Source organism: Phocoena phocoena, chromosome 6 (assembly GCF_963924675.1).
Source record: "Phocoena phocoena chromosome 6, mPhoPho1.1, whole genome shotgun sequence".
Taxonomy (NCBI): Eukaryota; Metazoa; Chordata; class Mammalia; order Artiodactyla; family Phocoenidae; genus Phocoena; species Phocoena phocoena.
In genome coordinates this window covers 31,315,793-31,338,933 of record NC_089224.1, presented here as the reverse complement: position 1 = coordinate 31,338,933, position 23,141 = coordinate 31,315,793, and the positions used below count along the sequence as shown (strand labels likewise).

The following is a 23,141-nucleotide window of genomic DNA, read 5'->3' as shown; positions in this document are numbered from 1 at the left end:
CCTTCCTCCCACCGTCCCTCCCTCCTTTCTTTCTTTCCTTCTTTCCTTTTCTTCTTTCTTCCTTCCTTCCTTTCTTTCTCTCTTTCTTTCTTCCTACTTCTACTAATTCTTTCTCTTTACTTTTTCTCCCTTTTATTCTGAGCCGTGTGGATGAAAGGCTCTTGGTGCTGTAGCCAGGAGTCAGTGCTGTGCCTCTGAGGTGGGAGAGCCAACTTCAGGACACTGGTCCACAAGAGACCTCCCAGCTCCACATAATATCAAAAGGTGAAAATCTCCCAGATATCTCCATCTCAACATCAGCACCCAGCTTCACTCAACGACCAGCAAGCTACAGTGCTAGACATCCTATGCCAAACAACTAGCAAGACAGGAACACAACACCACCCATTAGCAGAGAGGCTGCCTAAAATCATAATAAGTCCACAGACACCCCAAAACACACCACCGGATGTGGACCTGCCCACCAGAAAGACAAGATCCAGCCCCTCCACCAGGAAGCCTACACAACCCACTGAACCAACCTTAGCCACTGGGGACAGACACCAAAAACAATGGGAACTACTAACCTGCAGCCTGCAAAAAGGAGACCCCAAACAGTAAGATAAGCAAAATGAGAAGACAGAAAAACACACAGCAGATGAAGGAGCAAGATAAAAACGCACCAGACCTAACAAATGAAGAAGAAATAGGCAGTCTACCTGAAAAAGAATTCAGAATAATGATAGTAAAGATGATCCAAAATCTTGGAAATAGAATAGACAAAATACAAGAAACATTTAACAAGGACCTAGAAGAACTAAAGATAAAACAAACAATGATGAACAACACAATAAATGAAATGAAAAATACTCTAGATGGGATCAATAGCAGAATAACTGAGGCAGAAGAACGGATAAATGACCTGGAAGATAAAATAATGGAAATAACTACTGCAGAGCAGAATAAAGAAAAAAGAATGAAAACAACTGAGGACAGTCTCAGAGACCTCTGGGACAACATTAAACACACCAACATTCGAATTATAGGGGTTCCAGAAGAAGAAGAGAAAAAGAAAGGGACTGAGAAAATATTTGAAGAGATTATAGTTGAAAACGTCCCTAATATGGGAAAGGAAATAGTTAATCAAGTCCAAGAAGGACAGAGAATCCCATAAAGGATAAATCCAAGGAGAAATACGCCAAGACATATATTAAACAAAATGTCAGAAATTAAATACAAAGAAAGCATATTAAAAGCAGCAAGGGAAAAACAACAAATAACACACAAGGGAATCCCCATAAGGTTAACAGCTGATCTCTCAGCAGAAACTCTGCAAGCCAGAAGGGAGTGGCAGGACATACTGAAAGTGATGAAGGAGAAAAACCTGCAACCAAGATTACTCTACCCAGCAAGGATCTCATTCATATATGATGGAGAAATGAAAACCTTTACAGACAAGCAAAAGCTGAGAGTTCAGCACCACCAAAACAGCTCTACAACAACCGCTACAGGAACTTCTCTAGGCAAGAAAAACAAGAGAAGAAAAAGACCTACAATAGTGAACCCAAAACAATTTAGAAAATGGGAACAGGAACATACATATTGATAATTACCTTAAATGTAAATGGACTAAATGCTCCCACCAAAAGACACAGATTGGCTGAATGGATACAAAAGCAAGACCCATATATATGCTGTCTACAAGAGACCCACTTCAGACCTAGAGACACATACAGACTGAAAGTAATGGGATGGAAAAAGATATTCCATGCAAACGGAAAACAAAAGAAAGCTGAAGTAGCAATTCTCATATCAGACAAAATAGACTTTAAAATAAAGACTATTAGAAGAGACAAAGAAGGACACTACATAGTGATCAAGGGATCAATCCAAAAAGAAGATATAACAATTGTAAATATTTATGCACCCAACATAGGAGCACCTCAATACATAAGGCAAATACTAACAGCCATAAAAGGGGAAATCGACAGTAACACATTCATAGTAGGGGACTTCAACACCCCACTTTCACCAATGGACAGATCATCCAAAATGAAAATAAATAAGGAAACACAAGCTTTAAATGATACATTAAACAAGATGGACTTAATTGATATTTATAGGACACTCCGTCCAAAAACAACAGAATACGTTTTTCTCAAGTGCTCATGGAACATTCTCCAGGATAGATCATATCTTGGGTCACAAATCAAGCCTTGGTAAATTTAAGAAAATTGAAATTGTATCAAGTATCTTTTCCGACCACAACGCCATGAGACAGATATCAATTACAGGAAAAGATCCGTAAAAAATACAAACACATGGAGGCTAAACAATACACTACTTAATAACGAAGTGATCACTGAAGAAATCAAAGAGGAAATAAAAGAATACGTAGAAATAAATGACAATGGAGACAAGATGACCCAAAATCTATGGGAGGCAGCAAAAGCAGTTCTAAGAGGGAAGTTTATAGCAATACAAGCCCACCTTAAGAAAGAGGAACCATCTGAAATAAACAACCTAACCTTGCACCTGAAGCAATTAGAGAAAGAAGAACAAAAAAACCCCAAAGTTAGCAGAAGGAAAGAAATCATAAAAATCAGATCAGAAATAAATGAAAAAGAAATGAAGGAAATAATAGCAAAGATGAATAAAATTAAAAGCTGATTCTTTGAGAAGATAAAGTAGATAAACCATTAGCCAGACTCATCAAGAAAAAAAGGGAGAAGACTCAAATCAATAGAATTAGAAATGAAAAAGGAGAATAACTGACACTGCAGAAATACAAAAGATCATGAGAGATTACTACAAGCAACTCTATGCCAATAAAATGGACAACCTGGAAGAAATGGACAAATTCTTAGAAATGCACAACCTGCCAAGACTGAATCAGGAAGAAACAGAAAATATGAACAGACCAATCACAAGCACTGAAATTGAAACTGTGATTAAAAATCTTCCAACAAACAAAAGCCCAGGACCAGATGGCTTCACAGGCGAATTCTATCAAACATTTAGAGAAGACCTAACACCTATCCTTCTCAAACCATTGCAAAATATAGCAGAAGGAGGAACACTCCCAAATTCATTGTACGAGGCCACCATCACCTTGATACCAAAACCAGAAAAAGATGTCACAAAGAAAGAAAACTACAGGCCAATATCACTGATGAACATAGATGCAAAAATCTTCAACAAAATACTAGCAAACAGAATCCAACAGCACATTAAAAGGATCATACACCATGATCAAGTGGGGCTTATTCCAGGAATGCAAGGATTCTTCAATATACGCAAATCAATCAATGTGATAAACCATATTAACAAACTGAAGGAGAAAAACCATATGATCATCTCAATAGATGCAGAGAAAGCTTTTGACAAAATTCAACACCCATTTGTGATAAAAACCCTGCAGAAAGTAGGCACAGAGGGAACTTTCCTCAACATAATAAAGGCCATATATGACAAACCAACAGCCAACATCATCCTCAATGGTGAAAGACAGAAATCATTTCCACTAAGATCAGGAACAAGACATGGCTGCCTACTCTCACCACTCTTATTCAATACAGTTTTGGAAGTTTTTGCCACAGCATTCAGAGAAGAAAAGGAAATAAAAGGAATCCAAATCGGAAAAGAAGTAAAGCTGTCACTGTTTGCAGATGACATGATACTATACATAGAGAATCCTAAAGATGCTACCAGAAAACTACTAGAGTTAATCAATGAATTTGGTAAAGTTGCAGGATACAAAATTAATGCACAGAAATCTCTTGCATTCCTATACACTAATGATGAAAAATCTGAAAGTGAAATCAAGAAAACACTCCCATTTACCACTGCAACAAAAAGAATAAAATATCTAGGAATAAACCTACCTAAGGAGACAAAAGACTTGTATGCAGAAAATTATAAGACACTGATGAAAGAAATTAATGATGATATAAATAGATGGAGAGATATACCATGTTCTTGGATGGGAAGAATCAACACTGTGAACATGACTCTACTACCCAAAGCAATCTACAGATTCAATGCAATCCCTATCAAACTACCACTGGCATTTTTCACAGAACTAGAACAAAAAATTTCACAATTTGTATGGAAACACAAAAGACCCCAAATAGCCAAAGTAATCTTGAGAACGAAAAACGGAGCTGGAGGAATCAGGCTCCCTGACTTCAGACTACACTACAAAGCTACAGTAATCAAGACAGTATGGTACTGGCACAAAAACAGAAAGATATATCAATGGAACAAGATAGAAAGCCCAGAGATAAACCCACGCACATATGGTCACCTTATCTTTGATAAAGGAGGCAGGAATGTACAGTGGAGAAAGGACAGCCTCTTCAATAAGTGGTGCTGGGAAGACTGTACAGGTACATGTAAAAGTATGAGATTAGATCACTCCCTAACACCATGCACAAAAATAAGCTCAAAATGGATTAAAGACCTAAATGCAAGGCCAGAAACTATCAAACTCTTAGAGGAAAACATATGCAGAACACTCTATGACATAAATCACAGCAAGATCCTTTTTGACCCACCTCCTAGAGTAATGGAAATAAAAACAAAAATAAACAAATGGGACCTAATGAAACTTCAAAGCTTTTGCACAGCAAAGGAAACCATAAACAAGACCAAAAGACAACCCTCAGAATGGGAGAAAATATTTGCAAATGAAGCAACTGACAAAGGATTAATTTCCAAAATTTACAAGCAGCTCATGCAGCTCAATAACAAAAACACAAACAACCCAATCCAAAAATGGGCAGAAGACCTAAATAGACACTTCTCCAAACAAGATATACAGACTGCCAACAAACACATGAAAGAATGCTCAACATCATTAAAAATTAGAGAAATGCAAATCAAAACTATAATGAGATATCATCTCACACCAGTCAGAATGGCCATCATCAAAAAATCTGGAAACAATAAATGCTGGAGAGGGTGTGGAGAAAAGGGAACACTCCTGCACTGCTGGTGGGAATGTGAATTGGTACAGCCACTATGGAGAACAGTATGGAGGTTCCTTAAAAAACTACAAATAGAACTACCATATGACCCAGCAATCCCACTACTGGGCATATACCCTGAGAAAACCATAATTCAAAAAGAGTCACGTACCAAAATGTTCACTGCAGCTCTATTTACAATAGCCCGGAGATGGAGACAACCTAAGTCCCCATCATCGGATGAATGTATAAAGAAGATGTGGCACATATATACAATGGAATATTACTCAGCCATAAAAAGAAACGAAATTGAGCTATTTGTAATGAGGTGGATAGACCCAGAGTCTGTCATACAGAGTGAAGTAAGTCAGAAAGAGAAAGACAAATACTGTATGCTGACACATATATATGGAATTAAAAAAAAAAAATGTCATGAAGAACCTAGAGGTAAGACAGGAATAAAGACACAGACCTACTGGACAACGGACTTGAGGATATGGGGAGGGGGAAGGGTGAGCTGTGACAAAGCGAGAGAGAGGCATGGATATATATACACTACCAAACGTAAGGTAGATAGCTAGTGGGAAGCAGCTGCATAGCACAGGGATATCAGCTCGGTGCTTTGTGACCGCCTGGAGGAGTGGGATAGAGAGGGTGGGAGGCAGGGAGACGCAAGAGGGAAGAGATATGGGAACATATGTATATGTATAACTGATTCACTTTGTTATAAAGCAGAAACTAACACACCATTGTAAAGTAATTATACTCCAATAAAGATGTTAAAAAATAAATAAATAAGAGAAGAAAAAAAATCTTAAATAAATAAATGGTATAATCAAAACCAAATTCTGTGTCACCTTAGAGGACTTCCAGTACTACTCCCGAGGAAATAATACACCGGCCACAGGAAAGGGTATTCATGCTTCTCTTAAGCAAATCCTGAGGAGAATCCCAGCAGCAGAATAGAAGCACTTGTTTTTTTTTTTTACTGCATCCTCACATCAGTGACAGATGCCTACTTTAGAGATGATGAGGACACAAGAAAAGGCAGATTTCACTAAGACATTAGTGAGCATGGCAATGCATCAACCTCTTCTAAGGCTTTTTGTTTGGCATAGGAGTCCAACTGGTTTGGTTCCATCTTAAACTCCTGTTTCTCTTGGATCAAAGTGAAAAGAAAACTTCAAAGACTTTCACAGAATCCTATTTGGGTCTGATGAAAAGGGTTATTTATCAACTAAGGGTTGACTTTGTTCTCTCACCCTTTTTTCTACCAGGAGAGCAGACTAGCAAGGATACCCTGAATTTTTTCATTTCAGTACCACAAGCACAAAGAGAGCTCCCTTTAGGCAACTGGGTCACAGCACAGCAGACTGCAATCGCTAATGCCAAGACAGAGTTTATATAGGACTTATTCTGCTTTAGTCTTTATTCTCAGGGCCTGGCAGACAAAGGTCCCTGCTTAATTCTCAACTTATTAAGTATAAAGAAAAAATTCCTTAAAATCTTATTTTTTTATAGACCCATAATTAAGGGCTACTGCTCTAGAACATCTCCTCCTTAAATGACAAGAATCCTGCATATGGTAAGAAGACTAGTTAAAATACTGATGTACCAAAGTAAGCTCTCACCCAGTGACCCTTTTTATAAAGTAAGTGTACACGTAAGATTTTTATCAAGATAAACACCTAGGGATTAACAGTGAGGTTTCCAAGAGAATGAGAATAACCTCATTTTGACTTTGAGGTGGCTTCTTCTTAAATCTTACTATTTGAATAAACCAGCTCAACTTTAATTTATCCAGAAAGAAAGAACAGTCACATCACTGAAGTCTAATTCATCTTAAAGATTATAGCAAAATATTATTCAAGAGGTGACTGACTGCTAAGTTCTGCATCTTGTGCTATAGGTAGCAATTTCAGCACTTATATTTTCTTTTGTTTCACAGGGAACGGGGCATAAAGAGAATCAAAAGACTAGTAATAGAAAGTAAGTGATAGCGAACCAAAAGCTTCCTACAGTCTGTCTGGAGGTGATATATAAATTCAAGTATCAAATTATAAAACTGTACCCAAAGAAAGTGTGTACCAAATGATAATATATTCACATTCTCTTGTCTGAAAACCTCAAGATCATGTGTTCCGTAAGTCAAGAGTTTTTTCAGTTTAGAAAAGTAACAGTGTCCCTAAGCAGAGTACAGGGCAGCATCCTGAGTCAAATACATTAATATTTCAGCAGTGAAAGGTATGAATATTCACAATAGTAGGATAAATACATTCATGTCAGTTCTGGTTAGGTTTTCACACTCTGAAATTATACACAAGGGATTGTGGCCCTGTAATAAAATCAGTATCAGATACATAAGCAAAAAAGTTTTATACCCATGATCCTAGATAAACAGGCAGAAGGGGTTCTTTCCTCTGTTGAAGAAAGAAAATGGCCATCAGGGCAAACACATAAGGTGGCAAACCTCCTTCTTCAGGGCGATCTATACTGCAAAGCTACAAATGAGAGAAAAGAGGATAAGCATTCTTTTGTACTTGTCAAAAAGAGGATAAGCATTCTTTTGTACTTGTCAAAAAGTACATTCTTTTGTAAACTTGTCATTTATGTAATTTGGTCTAAAACCCGTTACTTCATTTCCGTGTGTCACGATTTACCCCTCCAAATAAAACTCCACAGTGACAAAATACTTCCTTGTACTTTTGGGGTAACCACAGATTGTGGTTTTGAGTGAGTTTCAATTTCAAATTTTTCATTTTAACTAAACTCATTTGTGAAGGGCCCTAAAAATAATATTTAGTTTTATTTTTTTGATATCCATGGTAACTCCATTCACTTGGTTCAAAAACTTGTTAATGGAGTCAAAATGATGGTTCAATTCCAACTGTAAGCCAATTGGCTTTGCTCAGTTTAATGGTCCCCTCACCCTTAGCTACGACCTTGAAAATGCATGCTTTGGTCAGAAAGGTGATTAGGGGAGAATGTAGGCAAACTCATTAGCGCTAGCAGAAATAAAAACTTAGAAAGCATGGCCTACTTAGTGATGAAGTAGGAGGCTGCTTTCAAAAGACAGCACATTGTGATTATCAATTCACCCAGTTAAGAGTGGGACATCCTCTGTCCCTGTTGGGTCCTGGACCCAAGCAACAGGAACTACGTATTGTTACTGCCATGTCCTAATCGGTAAAGCTTTGGCTTTTCTCTACACAGAATCTCAATTTTATAATCATGATAAGACCTTACATTTTGGGGAAGTGTTAGATGCTCTCATGATTATTTGAGCATTTCAATAGGATACCATATTTAAAACACTGTAGAAATGTAAAGCAAGATCAGATAGTGGCTTTCATTATTGGGAGTCTCTGGGTATATCATTGGAAATGGTATGAGAAGCTTCATTTCAAACTTTCCTGTGCCTGAGAATCACTTCTGGAAACTAGTTAAAAAGTAAACAGTTGGTGGGTCACATACTATTGATGAGATTCATCTTATGAAGCTGCAGCTTTATTTATAAATGCTTTTAGACATTGTCTTTTCCTCAGCAAAGGCCTGGTTCATTTACAGTGTATTTGATTCATATGGTACAAAGGTAGGAATATTGTGATGAGTATATTTTCTTGATCTGCAGAAAATGACTTCTTAACCCACTTGTGGGAGTCCTGCACTCTAAACTGACTTTTCACTGATGGCCGTAATGCGCCTTAATCCACACACGTTTTTATCAGGTTTTCCTGACAACCTACATCAAGAATCTTTAAGCAGCGTAATTTTGTCTCTCTTAATTGAGCAGGACAACGTGAACAAGATCCAGCCCCAAACTGAGACTAAGGGATGGGGGGTTTTAGCTAGTGAAGCTGTTCAAGCACAGACAACCTTGTAAGTTCATGAAATAAAGTGAACTTGCTTCCAAGGATGTCAGCTGAGAAATCCATAAAAATCCCTGCTACACAATTAACATGGAAAGAATTATGGTTTGAGATAGACTTGTACAAAAAAACATGATTCTGGGAGAGTTGCATTTTTCTGAGGGTAATAGCTATGCCATTCTACCACTAGAAAGGGGGAAACGGGAGAGGGACTGACAGAATTCTCTTCTGCTGTTATTCAAACTATGTGTTTTTGAATTTGCCTCCAGCTGATGAGAGTAATGTTAGATTTAGGACACATCACTGAAATGCCAGCTGGTTGCTTCCACTAACAAATATATGGAAATAGCTTTCGAGGTATTTTTTTAAAGCATCAAAATTTTACTTTTGTTTGGTGAGGGATCAGAACTACAAAGAAAAGAAAAAAAATGTAAACATTTGGGCCATAACTCTGGGATTTGACTTACAAATCTAATTTTTTTTTTTTTTTTTTTTTTTTTGCGGTATGCGGGCCTCTCACTGTTGTGGCCTCTCCCGTTGTGGAGCACAGGCTCTGGATGCGCAGGCCCAGCGGCCATGGCTCACGGGCCCAGCCGCTCCGCGGCATGTGGGATCTTCCAAGACCGGGGCACAAACCCGTGTCCCCTGCATCTGCAGGCAGACTCTCAACCACTGTGCCACCAGGGAAGCCCCCACAAATCTAATTTTTAATAAGCATCATAAAGCATTTTGATCTTTTGAGCAATACGTCATAGTGAAATAGAAATTGAGTTTTCCTTTCTGTACACGTTAAAATTTCTGTTCTAATACTCAGATGCCAACTCCCTTGATGTCTATAAATATGCATCCAAACATTTAAGATTAAATGAACCATGTAAAAATCAAAGCATACTGCTTATGCACACACAGAATGTGCATTCATTTAAAGAACTCAAACCTACCTTTGCCCAGTACCTAAATGCAATCACCAAAGGAACCAGCTTTGATTCTAGTTTTCCAAGGGCAGTTAAATGATTTGTTGTCAGACAAGCATTTTCATTTCCTGCACTCACTTTACAAAGAAGACCACTGGTGGGGGTAGAGGGTGAGAATGGGAAGGAAAAAGAGAAAGTATTATACAGGTATCAGGTGTCTTTTACACCACCACCAACTAATTTACACTGATAGTAAATACTTCTAACTCACTAAACCTTTATGGGTCATCTCAATACTGTATTAAAAAAGATAGGGCAGCTGTCTTCTAAGTAAACTTTATTTTTCAAGAACTAAAACTTCATGTTTTCATATATTAAAATTATTTTGGGGGGAAAATGCAAGTAAGGAGAATACTGTAAAATCTTTCAAATGGGAGTATGAATTCATCTTTATAAGGGCAAGAGTGTTTTCCCTAGCTGGAGGAATCTGCCTAATGGCAAATCATTACAGCCTACAAACTACCCATTTACAGTGGTAATGGTAATGCTTCCAGACGGAGAGAGAGCCGGGTGAACTGTTACTCAGCACTGTTTAAAATGCTTCTAAAAAGGATGGCAAATAAAGGTGATTAGAGCAAGTAACTATTTGACAGAGGTGTTTTTTACTGAAATGGGTCAAAATGCTTCCTACCTATATTTTGTCTTTTTAAGTAATTTTACTCTTTTAAAAATAAAACACTTTTTCCTCTTGTGTTAAACACCAACAGTAGACGGAGAATGCTAACAGGAAGCTTGTGAAATTAACCACATAGGAGCTTATAATTCTAGAAACTGGACATTAAGATGGAGTAAAGTACAAGTGCTTTTGGTACTTAATATAACAGCTTAAAGAAGCAGAGACCTTTGCTTTTCTCTGCACACCACCACTGGCACCCTAGCGTGGAAATCTGCGTCAACATCAATAAAAGAGTCTGGAAAAAGAAAAGAATATCAGATAGGTTAGTTAACTAAGCCTTTGTTTAAAAGCACAACTAGATAAAGTACAAGTACCAGTTGTGAATTATCTGTTTGACCTTTTGAAAGACCATTACAAAATAAGGTTCTCAAGAGATGATTATGAAATAAAAGTGACTTGAAAAGGAAAAAAGTATTATATTCAAGAATCAAGTAATCACATTAATTTAAAATCCTTATTTTGAAAAACTAATGTCTGATTAGAAATGACTACATTATTGAATTAGAACATTTAAATGTTACGTGGGTAACAATTAGAAATATGAATAGGACATTAAAAAAAATTGCTGCAAAAGCTACTAAAATACATGGGGTCAAAATACATACTGACTGAAGTAAGAAGAAATGTTTAAATGTTTCATTCAATCAAAACAAAAAGGATGGGAAAGACTAATTCAAGGGATGAGACAATTGAATGAGGCCTACGGAAAGCACATAAGCCGTCAAGCCCCAGTTGGACATTACTCTGGACTACTGATAAACCTAACTGGGAACAATGATTTGTTGATTCATTCATCTGGGCTGGGCCACACTATTTATTATTTGTAAAGTACTAATTTAAACCATAGAATTAAAAAGATTACCCTTTAGTTTTTTACCCTCAAGAGTAAATTTTACATATTTTAATTCTTTTTACTCTCAGCCTAGGGCTAATATAATCTTTCTAAATTATGACATTATCACCAAGCTAAAAGCTTTACTTACAAAATAATTATTCTGCATAGTAGGACAACTAACAAGACTCTAATTAACTTGCTAATAATTTATGGGCATTTCCTTTAGTTTTTTGTTTGGATATTACCCATATAAGTAAATCAAAAAACATGACTTCTTATTTTCAAAGTTTGAGAAATAAGATATTCAAATTATAGACAAAAGAAAAATTTAAGAGCAAAATGTGGAAAGAATTTGGCCTTACCACTGTTCTTTAAACATTCTTGGACAAGTAAGAGAACATCTGGCTGAGACATCTAGGAAATAAATCAGTGAATATATCAAATAATCCATAAGTACTTTTGCTTCACTGAGATAATACACAGTCGTTTGAAATTACCCAAATTCTTTTCCAAATTAGAAAGCACCTTGCTACCAGAGTAAAGGAATTAATCATTGTGCTGTGTGCACACATCAGTCAGACACAGAGAGATGAGCAAAAAGAGGATGAGTGTGGGCAAAAAGAGACCTACTATGCAGTTAACTCCTGATTCACTAATTCCCGAGGTAATTAGCCTCTCAGCAAATCTCAAAGTTGTGGCTAGAGGTTGTCAAACTGTTAACAATATTACTTCTCACTCTGTGAGACTACTTCAACAGATTGCTTACCCGGGTCTCCACTTTAGTCTTGCCTTTCTCTATTAATCTTTGCTCCACACAGGAACCAAAACCACTTAAAATCATACATTAGATCTAGTTGTGACCCTCCTTAAAACTCTCAGTCTGGCTTCTTAATGCCCTTAGGTCAAAATGAAATTCTGGCTTCCTGTACGTTGGGCCCCAGACTACTCCTCTATCCTAATCTTAAACTATTCTTTCTCAAGGTGCCTTCACCACAGCCCTTACAATTTTCCCTTTAGCATGCCTTGAATAGGCCAAACTCACTGTTTGCAAATGATGTGCCCTCAGGCTGAAACACTCTTTTACCCTTTCACTGTCCCCACCCATTTTCATCTTTTAGAGTTCAGTTTAAATGTAATCCCTTCAAAGGGGCCTTCAGGACAGCTATATCTACACTCTTTTATTTTCTCTCACAGAACCTTGTTTCCCTGCATAGCTCTCATTATAATTAATTATACATATGTATTTACTTATCTCCTTCCCTAGTATGAATTCCAGGAGGGAGGAATGGTATCTGTTTTGTCCTCTAGAACCTAGTATGGTGCTTGACATATACTCAAACTCACTGAATATTTGCTAAATGAATGAATGACATGAAATCAAAATAACTGCTATGCTGGTAAATTATTAAGCAGAATTTAAGGTTAAAAGAACAGTAAAATCTATTGGTCAGCTGACCAGGTAGCTATAGCAGTCAGCGATGGCAAGGAATGAGAAGTTGTGAAACAGAACATCTGGGGGAGGAGACTAGGAATCATTTTTATTTTTAAGTAGCAACACAAGTAAATGGGCATAAACCATTTGCAAACTGGCCTGCAGGAACCACCAGTAAGTAAATGGATAATCTACCAAAGTGCCTTCCAGTTTTTTTTTTTTTTTTTTTTTTTTTATGGTACACGGGCCTCTTACTGTTGTGGCCTCTCCCGTTGCGGAGCACAGGCTCCGGACACGCAGGCTCAGCGGCCATGGCTCACGGGCCCAGCCGCTCCGCGGCATGTGGGATCTTCCCGGACCGGGGCACGAACCCGTGTCCCCTGCATCGGCAGGCGGACTCTCAACCACTGCGCCACCAGGGAAGCCCTGCCTTCCAGTTTTAAAGTTCTGACTTATCAACATCTTTTTGAACCATGTTTAAACCAGAAATCTAGGCTAGGTGTAGTTCTTCAAAAGCATAATTATTTTTACAAGGTGGGTGTATGTAAGGAAACTCAGGAACAAATTAAGCTTGCAGGTCATAAATGTTTATATAGATACACAATTTGAAATCTGAAACCCTTTCCTGCCATTGGAAAGTTGACTTATCAAGATAATTTAATCCTTTCAAGTTAACAGACCTAAATTACCCGATCAGATTCACATGGTTAGAAGACCAGTGTCTGAAGAAAGTATGAAAGATCTGTAGAATAAAAGGAAATGTTCTAAAATTGAAGGCATGCAGAAGAACATAAAAATGGCAATTTTAGGAAAAAAAATTATACTTTTAAAAACAATGCAGTTTTAGGAAAAAAACATCACACTTAAACTGTCTTCAAGTATCTAAAATATATCCATATATAGCTCACATTTGGGGAAAAAATGAATTTCTGTACCACTCTGTGAAAATTCTAACATTTCACTTTGTACTTACAATGGCTGGAAATTGAATGTCAATGTTTATATCCGAATTTTTGAAACCCAATCTGCTACAGGATGACCCATATAATCTCAGAGAACAATCTAAAACCAAAAAAATTGAATAAATACAAGTCATAAATAAACTAAAATTTCTCAAAAGTTATTACAAGACACTGCTATTTCAGAAATGTAACCATCAATTAGAACTACACACAAAAGAAAAACAGTGTTCAAGTCTGGCATAAGCAAAGGACAAGAATGGGTGACTCTTTGCTCTTGTCTTCATTTTATTTTATTTAAAAGGGAAGACTGTATTGACTGCAGTTTAGTTTAATAGCCACTCTTTTCGTATCAGTTGTAAAACATGTTAAAACTTACTTTACTATTTCATGTTTTGTGCAGAAAATACTATTTGAAATGATTTTTTAAATGTGGAAGTCGAAAAGGGATGCCTAACTTTGTCATACGTTTGTAAACCTAATAGTATGTATATACTGAAGAGTTAATACAAACACTTCACCTTTTTGAAAGCGTACATAGGTATAATTTACTATAAAGATCATGTTTCAGTAAAACAATAATCACAAAAATCAGCATAAAGTTACTTTTCAATATGAATACTCATTGTATTATGAAAAAAAAGCTTAATTTAACATAATATAATCCCTTTAGGAAAAGTTTAGAAAATAATTATAGTATCACTGATATAACTTAAAATGTTAGGCAGCAAGAGATTCACAGTTCAGAGAAAGACGTGTGTATGTGTACCACCTATATTTATTTTACAGCATTTTCCCCAATGTTTTACTATTGTTGTGCCAAAAAATTACCCCTTCTCACCAGGGGACTTTGTATTTTTTTTTTTCCAGGTTTGTTAAGTCAAACAACTTCTTTGGGTTTTAACAGGTTTTCCATGACAAAGCACATTCAATTTTACAATGAAAATCTATGGCAAAAATCAAAATTACAAATGACTTCTCAGGAGCTTGTCTACAACATAAAGGATGAGACACCTATACAGGGGGATGAGCAGAATCTTGCCCTTTATTTTTTTTAACAGATATATATTAATATGAATCATATACTATATGAATGATCTTTCAGTAGAACAAACAGTTTTATGGGTGGTATGGCGATAAATTCAAATAGTGATTTCAACGCTGGCTGTGGATCAGAATCACTTGTGGAGCTTTGAAAAAAAATAGTTTTCCATGGCTCCACAGACATAACTTGGAAAAATCAATTCAACACTGCACAAAATCTCTTACAAATTAGTTTTGAAAGCTCATTTTAGATGGTGCAATTCTTTTAAGTGCGGTTAAATAGAACCTTTTATGGACACAGATAACCTGAAAATGACTCCAGGATACTTTTCTTTATTTTAACTCAAAATATTGTGTCAATGTAAATAGGTAGAAAGGTATGATGATCATTTTGTAATGTATAAAAAATACTGTATCACTATGTTGTACACCTGAAACTAATATATTGTAAGTCAATTATACTTCAATTAAAAAAAAAGAAACTGAACTTAGAGATAGAAAGTAAATAAATAAATAGAAAGGTAAACAGATATACAAGAGTCCCATGGTGCTCTAATAATACGGGGCATGTAAATGGACAGACACAATGAAACTCACAATGAAGACAGGTTAATGACAACATATGTAAAAGTCTTTGTTACCTTAGGGTAAGCCAGGAGAAACAAAAACATACAATAAAATTGAGAGCTTCAGGACATGGCAAATCAATTTCTATTAGGCAAAAATTACTACTGGTAGGAAAAATGAATGGGGTACTTTTAGGTAGCTAAAAAGAAAAACAAATCTAGAAAATACCTGGTAACTTGTGTTGGAACACATTTTCCATGATACGTTTAATTTCTAGTCTCTGTTCCAAGTTCTCATTGTGTAAGCCACACTCCTGTACCACTCTGTCAATGGCAATACCAATCGCATTTATCTGGGAGGGTGTAGGCGGGGGTAACGTGGTGAGCAACTCTTCCTCCTGCTTCTCCTTTTAATATCAATGTTGAGATTAAAAATGATTCACACAGTTTTTACCTTCTACCATTCACAGAGACAACACCCTGTACAGTATTCTGGAATATTTTTCTTAGCCCTCCTTCTCACTTTAGCTGTTTTAGTCTTCATCTTATCAAACACGCACACACTTCTTTATGCACATAAAGTGATAATAGAGGGAAGACAGGAATAAGGAAAAAGTGTAAAGAAAGAACTTTAGAAATAGCAATGGCAAATTATTTACTTTATTATTACTGACCTAAGGACATATATCTAGGTCCTACCATTGGCTTCATTCATCCTGATACTGTCCTAAGGAAATTCACAAGACTGCCCAGCAAACATATCTGACCAGTATAAAATATTTTGGTCAAAATAAATTCAGCAATATAAGTAGCAAAATTACTAATACCATAATCTTAAGGAAAGTCATAAAGATGACAAGTAATAACTGACAAGTAAACATATTTGTTTGGGTTATAGTAAACTTACCTTAATGTTTTTCTTGTGTCTCTTCTCTTTGATATGCTTATGAGCAAATGCAATGGATTCAATTAAAACATCACAGAGTTTGCAGGTGTACTTTGCTGTAGGGTAGTTTCTCGGTCGCTACAATTTGAATAGATTTATAGAGACATACACATAAGCACATATTTATAGAGATATAGAGAGAAAGATGTACAGAGACAAAATACAGGTAAACAAAAACTGGCCAGGAGATGATTTCTCATTCACTTTAAAAACTGTTAATATAGTACTATCACTCTTTATCACTATGCTAATAATCATTTTTGAAAAATAATTCTTAAAAAAAAAGTAATTCTATTAAATCAAACAGTATCACTTTTGACTTGTAGTGCTTAAATATCAAAGTAGGATATATAATTCATCAAAGCACATGTTCCCAATTACTAATAGATTAAACCAAAACAAGGATTTTAACTAACAAATTTTAACTAACAAAAGGCTGTTACCCTTTTCAGCCTGTCAATGCAGTCTCTTTTCAATCGCTCCTCAGCCTGTTGTAAGCCCAGTAGCTCCTTAGTTGAAAGCACAGATTCATCAATCACAGGGCCTTCCAAGTCTCCATCCTGTTCATTTTCCTCATTTCTAGTCCTCCGTGGCTTCCTAGGTCTGGACCTCTGCTTCTTGTTTTCTTAAGTTAGTGGGAAAATATTATTGGCAATACTGAATAACACCACTCTGAGTAAAAAGCAGAACTTACATATTAATGAAATCGTGTGATATCTGAATGACATCTGAACACAGAGCAAAAGGAAAGGTATACCTCTCCCATGGATAAAATGCTTAAATACTCTTAAGCTCCTCACATTTGGATACACCAATCCACAGAAACCACCTTTTTGGAAAACTTAAAAGAATTCTACTTCAACCATAAAATTTGATTTTATCATCTCTTCCTGGTATACAGCTGAGCATACTCAAGCAATAGTAAAAATTATCCTTTGAAGTACACCTGTAATTCTAATGTAATTAATATATCATAATATACAATGTACATGTATCTAACGCTTCCTAGTACACCTGTAAGTATACCTGGTATTCTAATGAAAACTATCCACATCTGTTTTCATTTTTTATAAGTGAACAGTCTCAATGGAGCAAAGATGGACACTCTATCTCCAAAGAACTCAGAAATCAACTACATTCTTATCTGGAGTGAAAATCCATCACTAAATTGTAAATTTAGCATTCATATTATTGGGCCCTCCCCCACATTAATATCAAGAAGTCCAAGCCAAAACTGTATTTACCGAGGATAACTATTACCCATTTTATCTTTACTTTCATTTTAGCTTCTTTGAACGGCCTGCACACTGAGCATATTTCAAAGGAAAAAAACAATTAGCAGTTGAAATAAAAGTTTTCTACAAGTACAGACTAATTCATTTGTTTATAAACCCTGCTGCTAGTTCTACACTCCTTATAACTAATAAATGCATCTATTCCTTTTTTAAACTTATAACTTTTCAACTTCAGTAAAACTGAAGATGCTTGTGGGACTGATCTACAAAAAATTGTTTTTAATAGCTTTGGTAATTTCTATCAAGTTCTGAAAATGAAGCTACTAGTACCACATAAGAGTCGAATGAAATTCATTTCCGCAATGAAAACTGTGATAAGTGGACTGAATAGTTTTTAAATGGCTTACCAAAATTTACTCTCTGAAAATATAAACCTACTGAAGTGCTCTGCCTGAGGCAACTGCCATGTCAAGTTTTCAGTGGAACTCATTATTTGTATAGCAAGTACAATGAATCAGTCGACTGAAAAGAAATGTCAGGAAAGGGACGTGTAGGACCTCTAATTTTAAAAACAGCTATCGCCAACAGCTCTAAAGGAAAAGCAGCAAGCACTGTACTCAAGCTACCCTGAGATGAATATAATGAAATTCTGCAAATACAGCAGCAATCAGAAAAATTAAACAAGTATTAGGACAAATACAGTTGTCTTTTTTTTTTTTTTAAAGCAATCAAAATGGGACAAATAGAATACTAAAAGGTAAGTAGTCAAAAACGGTCTATTGGTTTTTAACACTCCCCCTATGCCCAATTAAATTATCACAGTCTTTTAAGGACAGTACTCCTGATCCGCATAAACCTTTGAGATAAGCAATTCTTTTAACTTAGAGGTGTGTCTATTCTCATTTAATTTGCTTATCATTAAAAACTCTAAATAACTGCATCTGACTTCAGTTTTCAGGGCAAAGTTTCTTAGGCAAACACTCATTAAAGGTTTACACTAACATGTGCAACATCATCAGAGAAGTCCATTGTTAGTTCACAAAACAAAAACTGATATGAAACCAAATTCCTTTTTTCATCTCCTCTCTCTTGATCACAAAGGCTTCTTACTATATTTGCTATCATTTTTCTAGAAAGAGTGACTTTAATTTCCCTCCAAAGAGCACAGTTAACGCCTTACTTTATACACAGAAGTGGATGGCTGCACAAATTGTCTGATGATGACAATAACTGCAGCTACCAATACTGAGTATTTTATCATGTGACAGATGCAATGTAAGCACTTTATGTGCACTGCCTCAGATTAATCCCTACAGTGATCCTGTCATGGATGCTAATATTATCCCCATTATACAGATAGGGAACATGCTGGTCCAAGAAAATAAGTAACTTGTCCAGGGACACATGACTAAATCCAATAAAGGGATTTAAAACAGAGATTAGAGCATGGATGGAATTCTGAAATTCATCTTTCTATCTAACAGTATAAGAAAAATCCCTTCTTGTAGCAAACCCATTCACATCTAAAATAGACCAGAACTCCCTACCACTTAGTTTGTTAAAAAAAAAAAAAAAAAAAAAAGGCAGGAACTGACAAGGCAATACAAACTTCTGAACTGAGTTTCATAGACCTGCATGGTAAAAACAGTTAAAATCTCATTGAAGGGAATCTAGAAAGGCAAAGCTGGGTATTGCTAAAAAAAATTCCCATAATTACTTAAAGGACGACTACCTGGCTCATCCCAGGCTTTCTGTAGTAATATGAATTCTCTGTATACAGTACTCCAAGTTTCTCATATTTCATTTGCATATGGTCCATTACTCCATTCACAAAGGACAAGTGCATTTGAGCAGATATTTTCCAGCTAAGATCATTAATGGCATTGTCCCAAATACATTAAATTGGCAATCTAGGATATATGAGGAATGAAGTAGGGGCAGTAAAGTAGAACTGAAAAATAGAAAGTTAGCATTAAAAAACAAAGCAACTCTAAGATAATTTTCATTATATCTTCTTGCATCATTTAATAAGATGATTAAGATATGTTTGATTTAAGGAATATTAAGATATTAAGTTTGATTTAAGGAATCAAACTTAATATCTTCCTTCCGTATTAAGATATAAGTTTGATTTAAGGAAAATTTCAGTCCCTTTAGTGAGATCCTTTTTAGGATCCTCTGAGTACAGTGTAAAGTTTATATTTTAAACTGAATTTCTCACTACAGTAAGCAATGTTATGCCAAAGCTTAATATTTTCTTCATGAAGATTTTTCAAGGGATAGAAACTGAACAGTCCTTCATTTGGAAACTGAAAGCACACACATATAATTTCATATATCGCAAACACAGGACTTTTGAATTGACTTCAACAAAAAGATAGTAAAAATGCAGGTCCTATTCAAAATCACTTAAGCTTTGCTTTTAAGACTAGGCAGAATATAGAATAAGAATATAGAATATAGAATACAGAATAAGAGGTTTTTGGTCTGTAAACAGTCTCTTTTATTATCTATCTGGTTGCAAACTTTTGACCTATAAATCTTTCTTTTGGTAATGCTGCTTAAGATCAACTTTTTCTTTTCTGAAAGACCAACAATTGGTAACTAAATTAGAATGTCCATGTCTCACCTGGACACTGTAATAAAGAACTACTTAAATATACACAAACTTTTAGAATCGAAAGGCCAGAAACTATGAATACGTGTTCAGTTCCCTCTGTCAGATTCCAGGCCGAGTTCATGGCCAGAGCAGCACAGTACTTGATTTCAGTTCCACTTCCTCATCTACCACTCTGCATAAACAAGTCTGGATAAATTTAACCTCTCCAGAGACACAGATACCTGCTTTGTATTGAATAAAATTGTGATTCTACCTTTGATACACCATGACAGAGCACTGCAATTCGTTCAAGTACTTTTTAGCTTAAAGATTTACGAGGCTGGTTGATTCTTCTTTTCTCCTGCTACATGGACAAAATCTATTCACCTTTTAGAAAAAGGTATAAATAATAACTCTGGGGCAATTATTATCAAGCACATAGGGTGCTTAGAAGGCTTTTGGTTTTACTGAAACTAAAAGGACAAGCTTTTATCTTATCTGAATTTCTGACTTTCTAAACAATGTTTTTCAACCTGTTTACCACGTTCACTTTTGAGAAAAAAAATCTTGCACTGTCCTTCTCTAGAGATTGAGATCCACACAAAAGACACATATCCCTCTGTAGCAGGAGATATATGCAGTCTACATCGTGTTTTTACATAGAATAAGTTTTTTTTTAAGCTTTATATTCTGTTGTTTATATTACAGATACATTCATTATTCAAGTACAAAATTAAAATACATAATTTAGAAAACACATACATACCCCTCAGAAATTACGATATATCCCCAGGGGGATATCATCACCCTCTTCTGTAAAAAGTACCAATGGGAAATATAGTTTTACTAAAGTAAAATAAGCCTTGTGGCAAAGTAAACTTTTAAAGGGAAATAAATGCAACATATTGAAGTTGCCCAAAAAACATGATTACAATCCTTAAAATAATCACATTAAATAAGCAGAAACTATGAAAAACTGGAACTGCATTGCAGAAAATAATAAAACTCATTTGAATGAAAAATAAAAGACATTGCTGACGTCAGGGTTGTAACTTGACAAGTTGGAAACATTACCAGGGCTTCCTGCTTCCATTTCTGACATAGTTTCGAGGCTTGTCAGGTCTTTATGAAATAGTCGTCTTACAGTTCTGCACCCTCTTCCATCTTGCCACCTATACCCATCTTCACTTTCTTGAAAAGAGTCTCTTCTTGGTCGGTTTGTAACAGGAATTCTAGGTCCAGGTTTGAATTCTCTCCAACTGTCTGAATTACCAGCAAGTTCATCAGATAGCCATCTTTTACTCTGATCTTTGTGGTTGTCATTTATCCAAGCGGGTTGACTGTAAATTGGGTTCTTAAATGCATATGGATTGCTAGAAACAGCATATGGTCCTTTTCTGGGGGTATTCCCATAGTTCCCTGGTGTTCCTTTTTTTTTTGGAAGGCCTTTTTCCATTTTACTGCCATGGCCTTTAGCATAATCATCCATTATTAAATAATCTTGTTGGGGGTGACCCCTTCTGAAATCCTCATCATCTGTAGTCCCTCGCTCTTTAGCACGCCTCACAAAATAAGGTTTTGTGGCATCTCCCATGATCTTTGACTTCAATTTTCTTACTCTTCACCTGGAAGAAGGCATTTTGGAGACCAACTATAACAAGGTATCATACTAAGTTCACAAAGTACCACACATTTATTGCACAGATGCTCAAAAGCTTGTAAGAAACCCTTCTTTTCCTAATTTCCATCACGTTCCAATAATTAGTGCGTTATACTAGAAGTTAGGAGGCTTAATTCTATAATATTCTTCATAGATATTATATAGATATAACAAAAGCTCTTTTCTTCAGAATCCCCCAAAGCCTCCCAAAACCAAATACCTCACCCCAAGCCTATACTTTAGAGAATTCCCCAGTCTTTTAAAAACAAGCTGGCAATTACTTTTAAGTGTTACTACAAACTAACCGAAACTTTGTAAACGCAGTACATCTCTCAACTCCACTTTTCAGTCCCTTCTACGTACCCCGGCACCTCGGCTCCGCTTGAGACTATTCAGAACGACAGGCTTCGATCTCTTAGGCTACGGAGGGCTCCCGACCAAGGCTCCGCTCTGGTCAGTGGGGCTGGCATTCTGACCAAGGGACAACTCAAGCTAATCCCCCCAGTCCTCATCCTCCCACCCCAAACAAGTTTGGTTTTGTCACGAACAGCAATTCTCCCTCTTCGATCCCCATGGGACCGCCCCACCCCCGATCTGCCTCGTTTTCCACCCTTTGGGTCGGAGGCGGAGAAACAGGAGGCGTCTCCGCAGTCCTGGCCAAGAAGCCACCGCGGGGACCAGGAAGCAGGAAGTGACCTGCCTCCTCGATAGGGTTCCGGGGTCTCCCCGGCCGGACAAGGGGCTGGGGCCGAGTGCCTCCACCCAGATCCCTTCTTCTCCAGCCCCCGCAGGGTCTGACACAAAGTGAAGACGCGGACTCGAGCCCGACAGCTCAGTCCCCACCGGCTCGGGGGTTCCCTGGACCTCGCAACCGGGGAGAGGAGGCCGGCGGAGGATGCAGCCAACGTATGTCCTAGGCCGGGCCCACCCTCGACTGTGCAGACCGGAGAACCCACCCAAGACCCTCCCCGGACGCGAGTCTGACAGGGACACGGGGGGAAACGGTGCCCGTGAGCACTCACCACCTCCGCCGCGGCCCCCCGCCTCTTCCTGTCCCGGCCGGGCTCCCTCTCCGTGTTTTCCTCCAGCCCCACTTCCGGCGCTCAGCGCTGTCTCATTGTGCGCTATTAGAAGCCGGCCGTGCCCAAGTCCGAGCGCTCCGCCGCGCACGCCGGAAACTCCCACCACCCCGCCGCTCCCGTTTCCGCCGCCGCCGCCGCCGCCGCCGCCGCGGGGGTGCATTTTCCGGCAGTCGGTAGTCGGGAGTTGGGTCGGGGTCGGAGTGTAGGCTCTTCGCTGCTGCTCGCTCGGGGCTGTCCCCGCCTGGGCTCCTCTCTCTCGTGGGCTTTAAAAGCACCGGGGAGGCGTGCGGAGGAAGCCTCTGGTTCTCTGCGAGAGAA

General features: G+C 37.3%; 1 protein-coding gene across 2 annotated transcripts in view; it reads right to left on the bottom strand.

The window, feature by feature from the left end:
* Window positions 1–22,806, bottom strand: part of TUT7 (terminal uridylyl transferase 7) — a 68,978-nt gene extending 46,172 nt beyond the window's left edge. The window contains exons 1-10 of one of the 2 annotated variants that reach the window (XM_065878439.1): window positions 22,764–22,806; window positions 21,156–21,706; window positions 16,691–16,872; window positions 16,209–16,325; window positions 15,531–15,708; window positions 13,706–13,794; window positions 11,663–11,714; window positions 10,631–10,700; window positions 9,757–9,883; window positions 7,328–7,447 (exon numbers count right to left, since the gene is read on the bottom strand). In XM_065878439.1, the coding sequence (XP_065734511.1) occupies window positions 7,328–7,447; window positions 9,757–9,883; window positions 10,631–10,700; window positions 11,663–11,714; window positions 13,706–13,794; window positions 15,531–15,708; window positions 16,209–16,325; window positions 16,691–16,872; window positions 21,156–21,675 (1,455 nt within the window). In that variant the 5' untranslated portion in view covers window positions 21,676–21,706; window positions 22,764–22,806. Of the gene's footprint in view, window positions 1–7,327; window positions 7,448–9,756; window positions 9,884–10,630; window positions 10,701–11,662; window positions 11,715–13,705; window positions 13,795–15,530; window positions 15,709–16,208; window positions 16,326–16,690; window positions 16,873–21,155; window positions 21,707–22,763 lie in introns of those variants that run through there. The other variant, XM_065878440.1, reaches the window with a different exon arrangement.
* Between the last annotated feature and the right edge of the window lie 335 nt (window positions 22,807–23,141).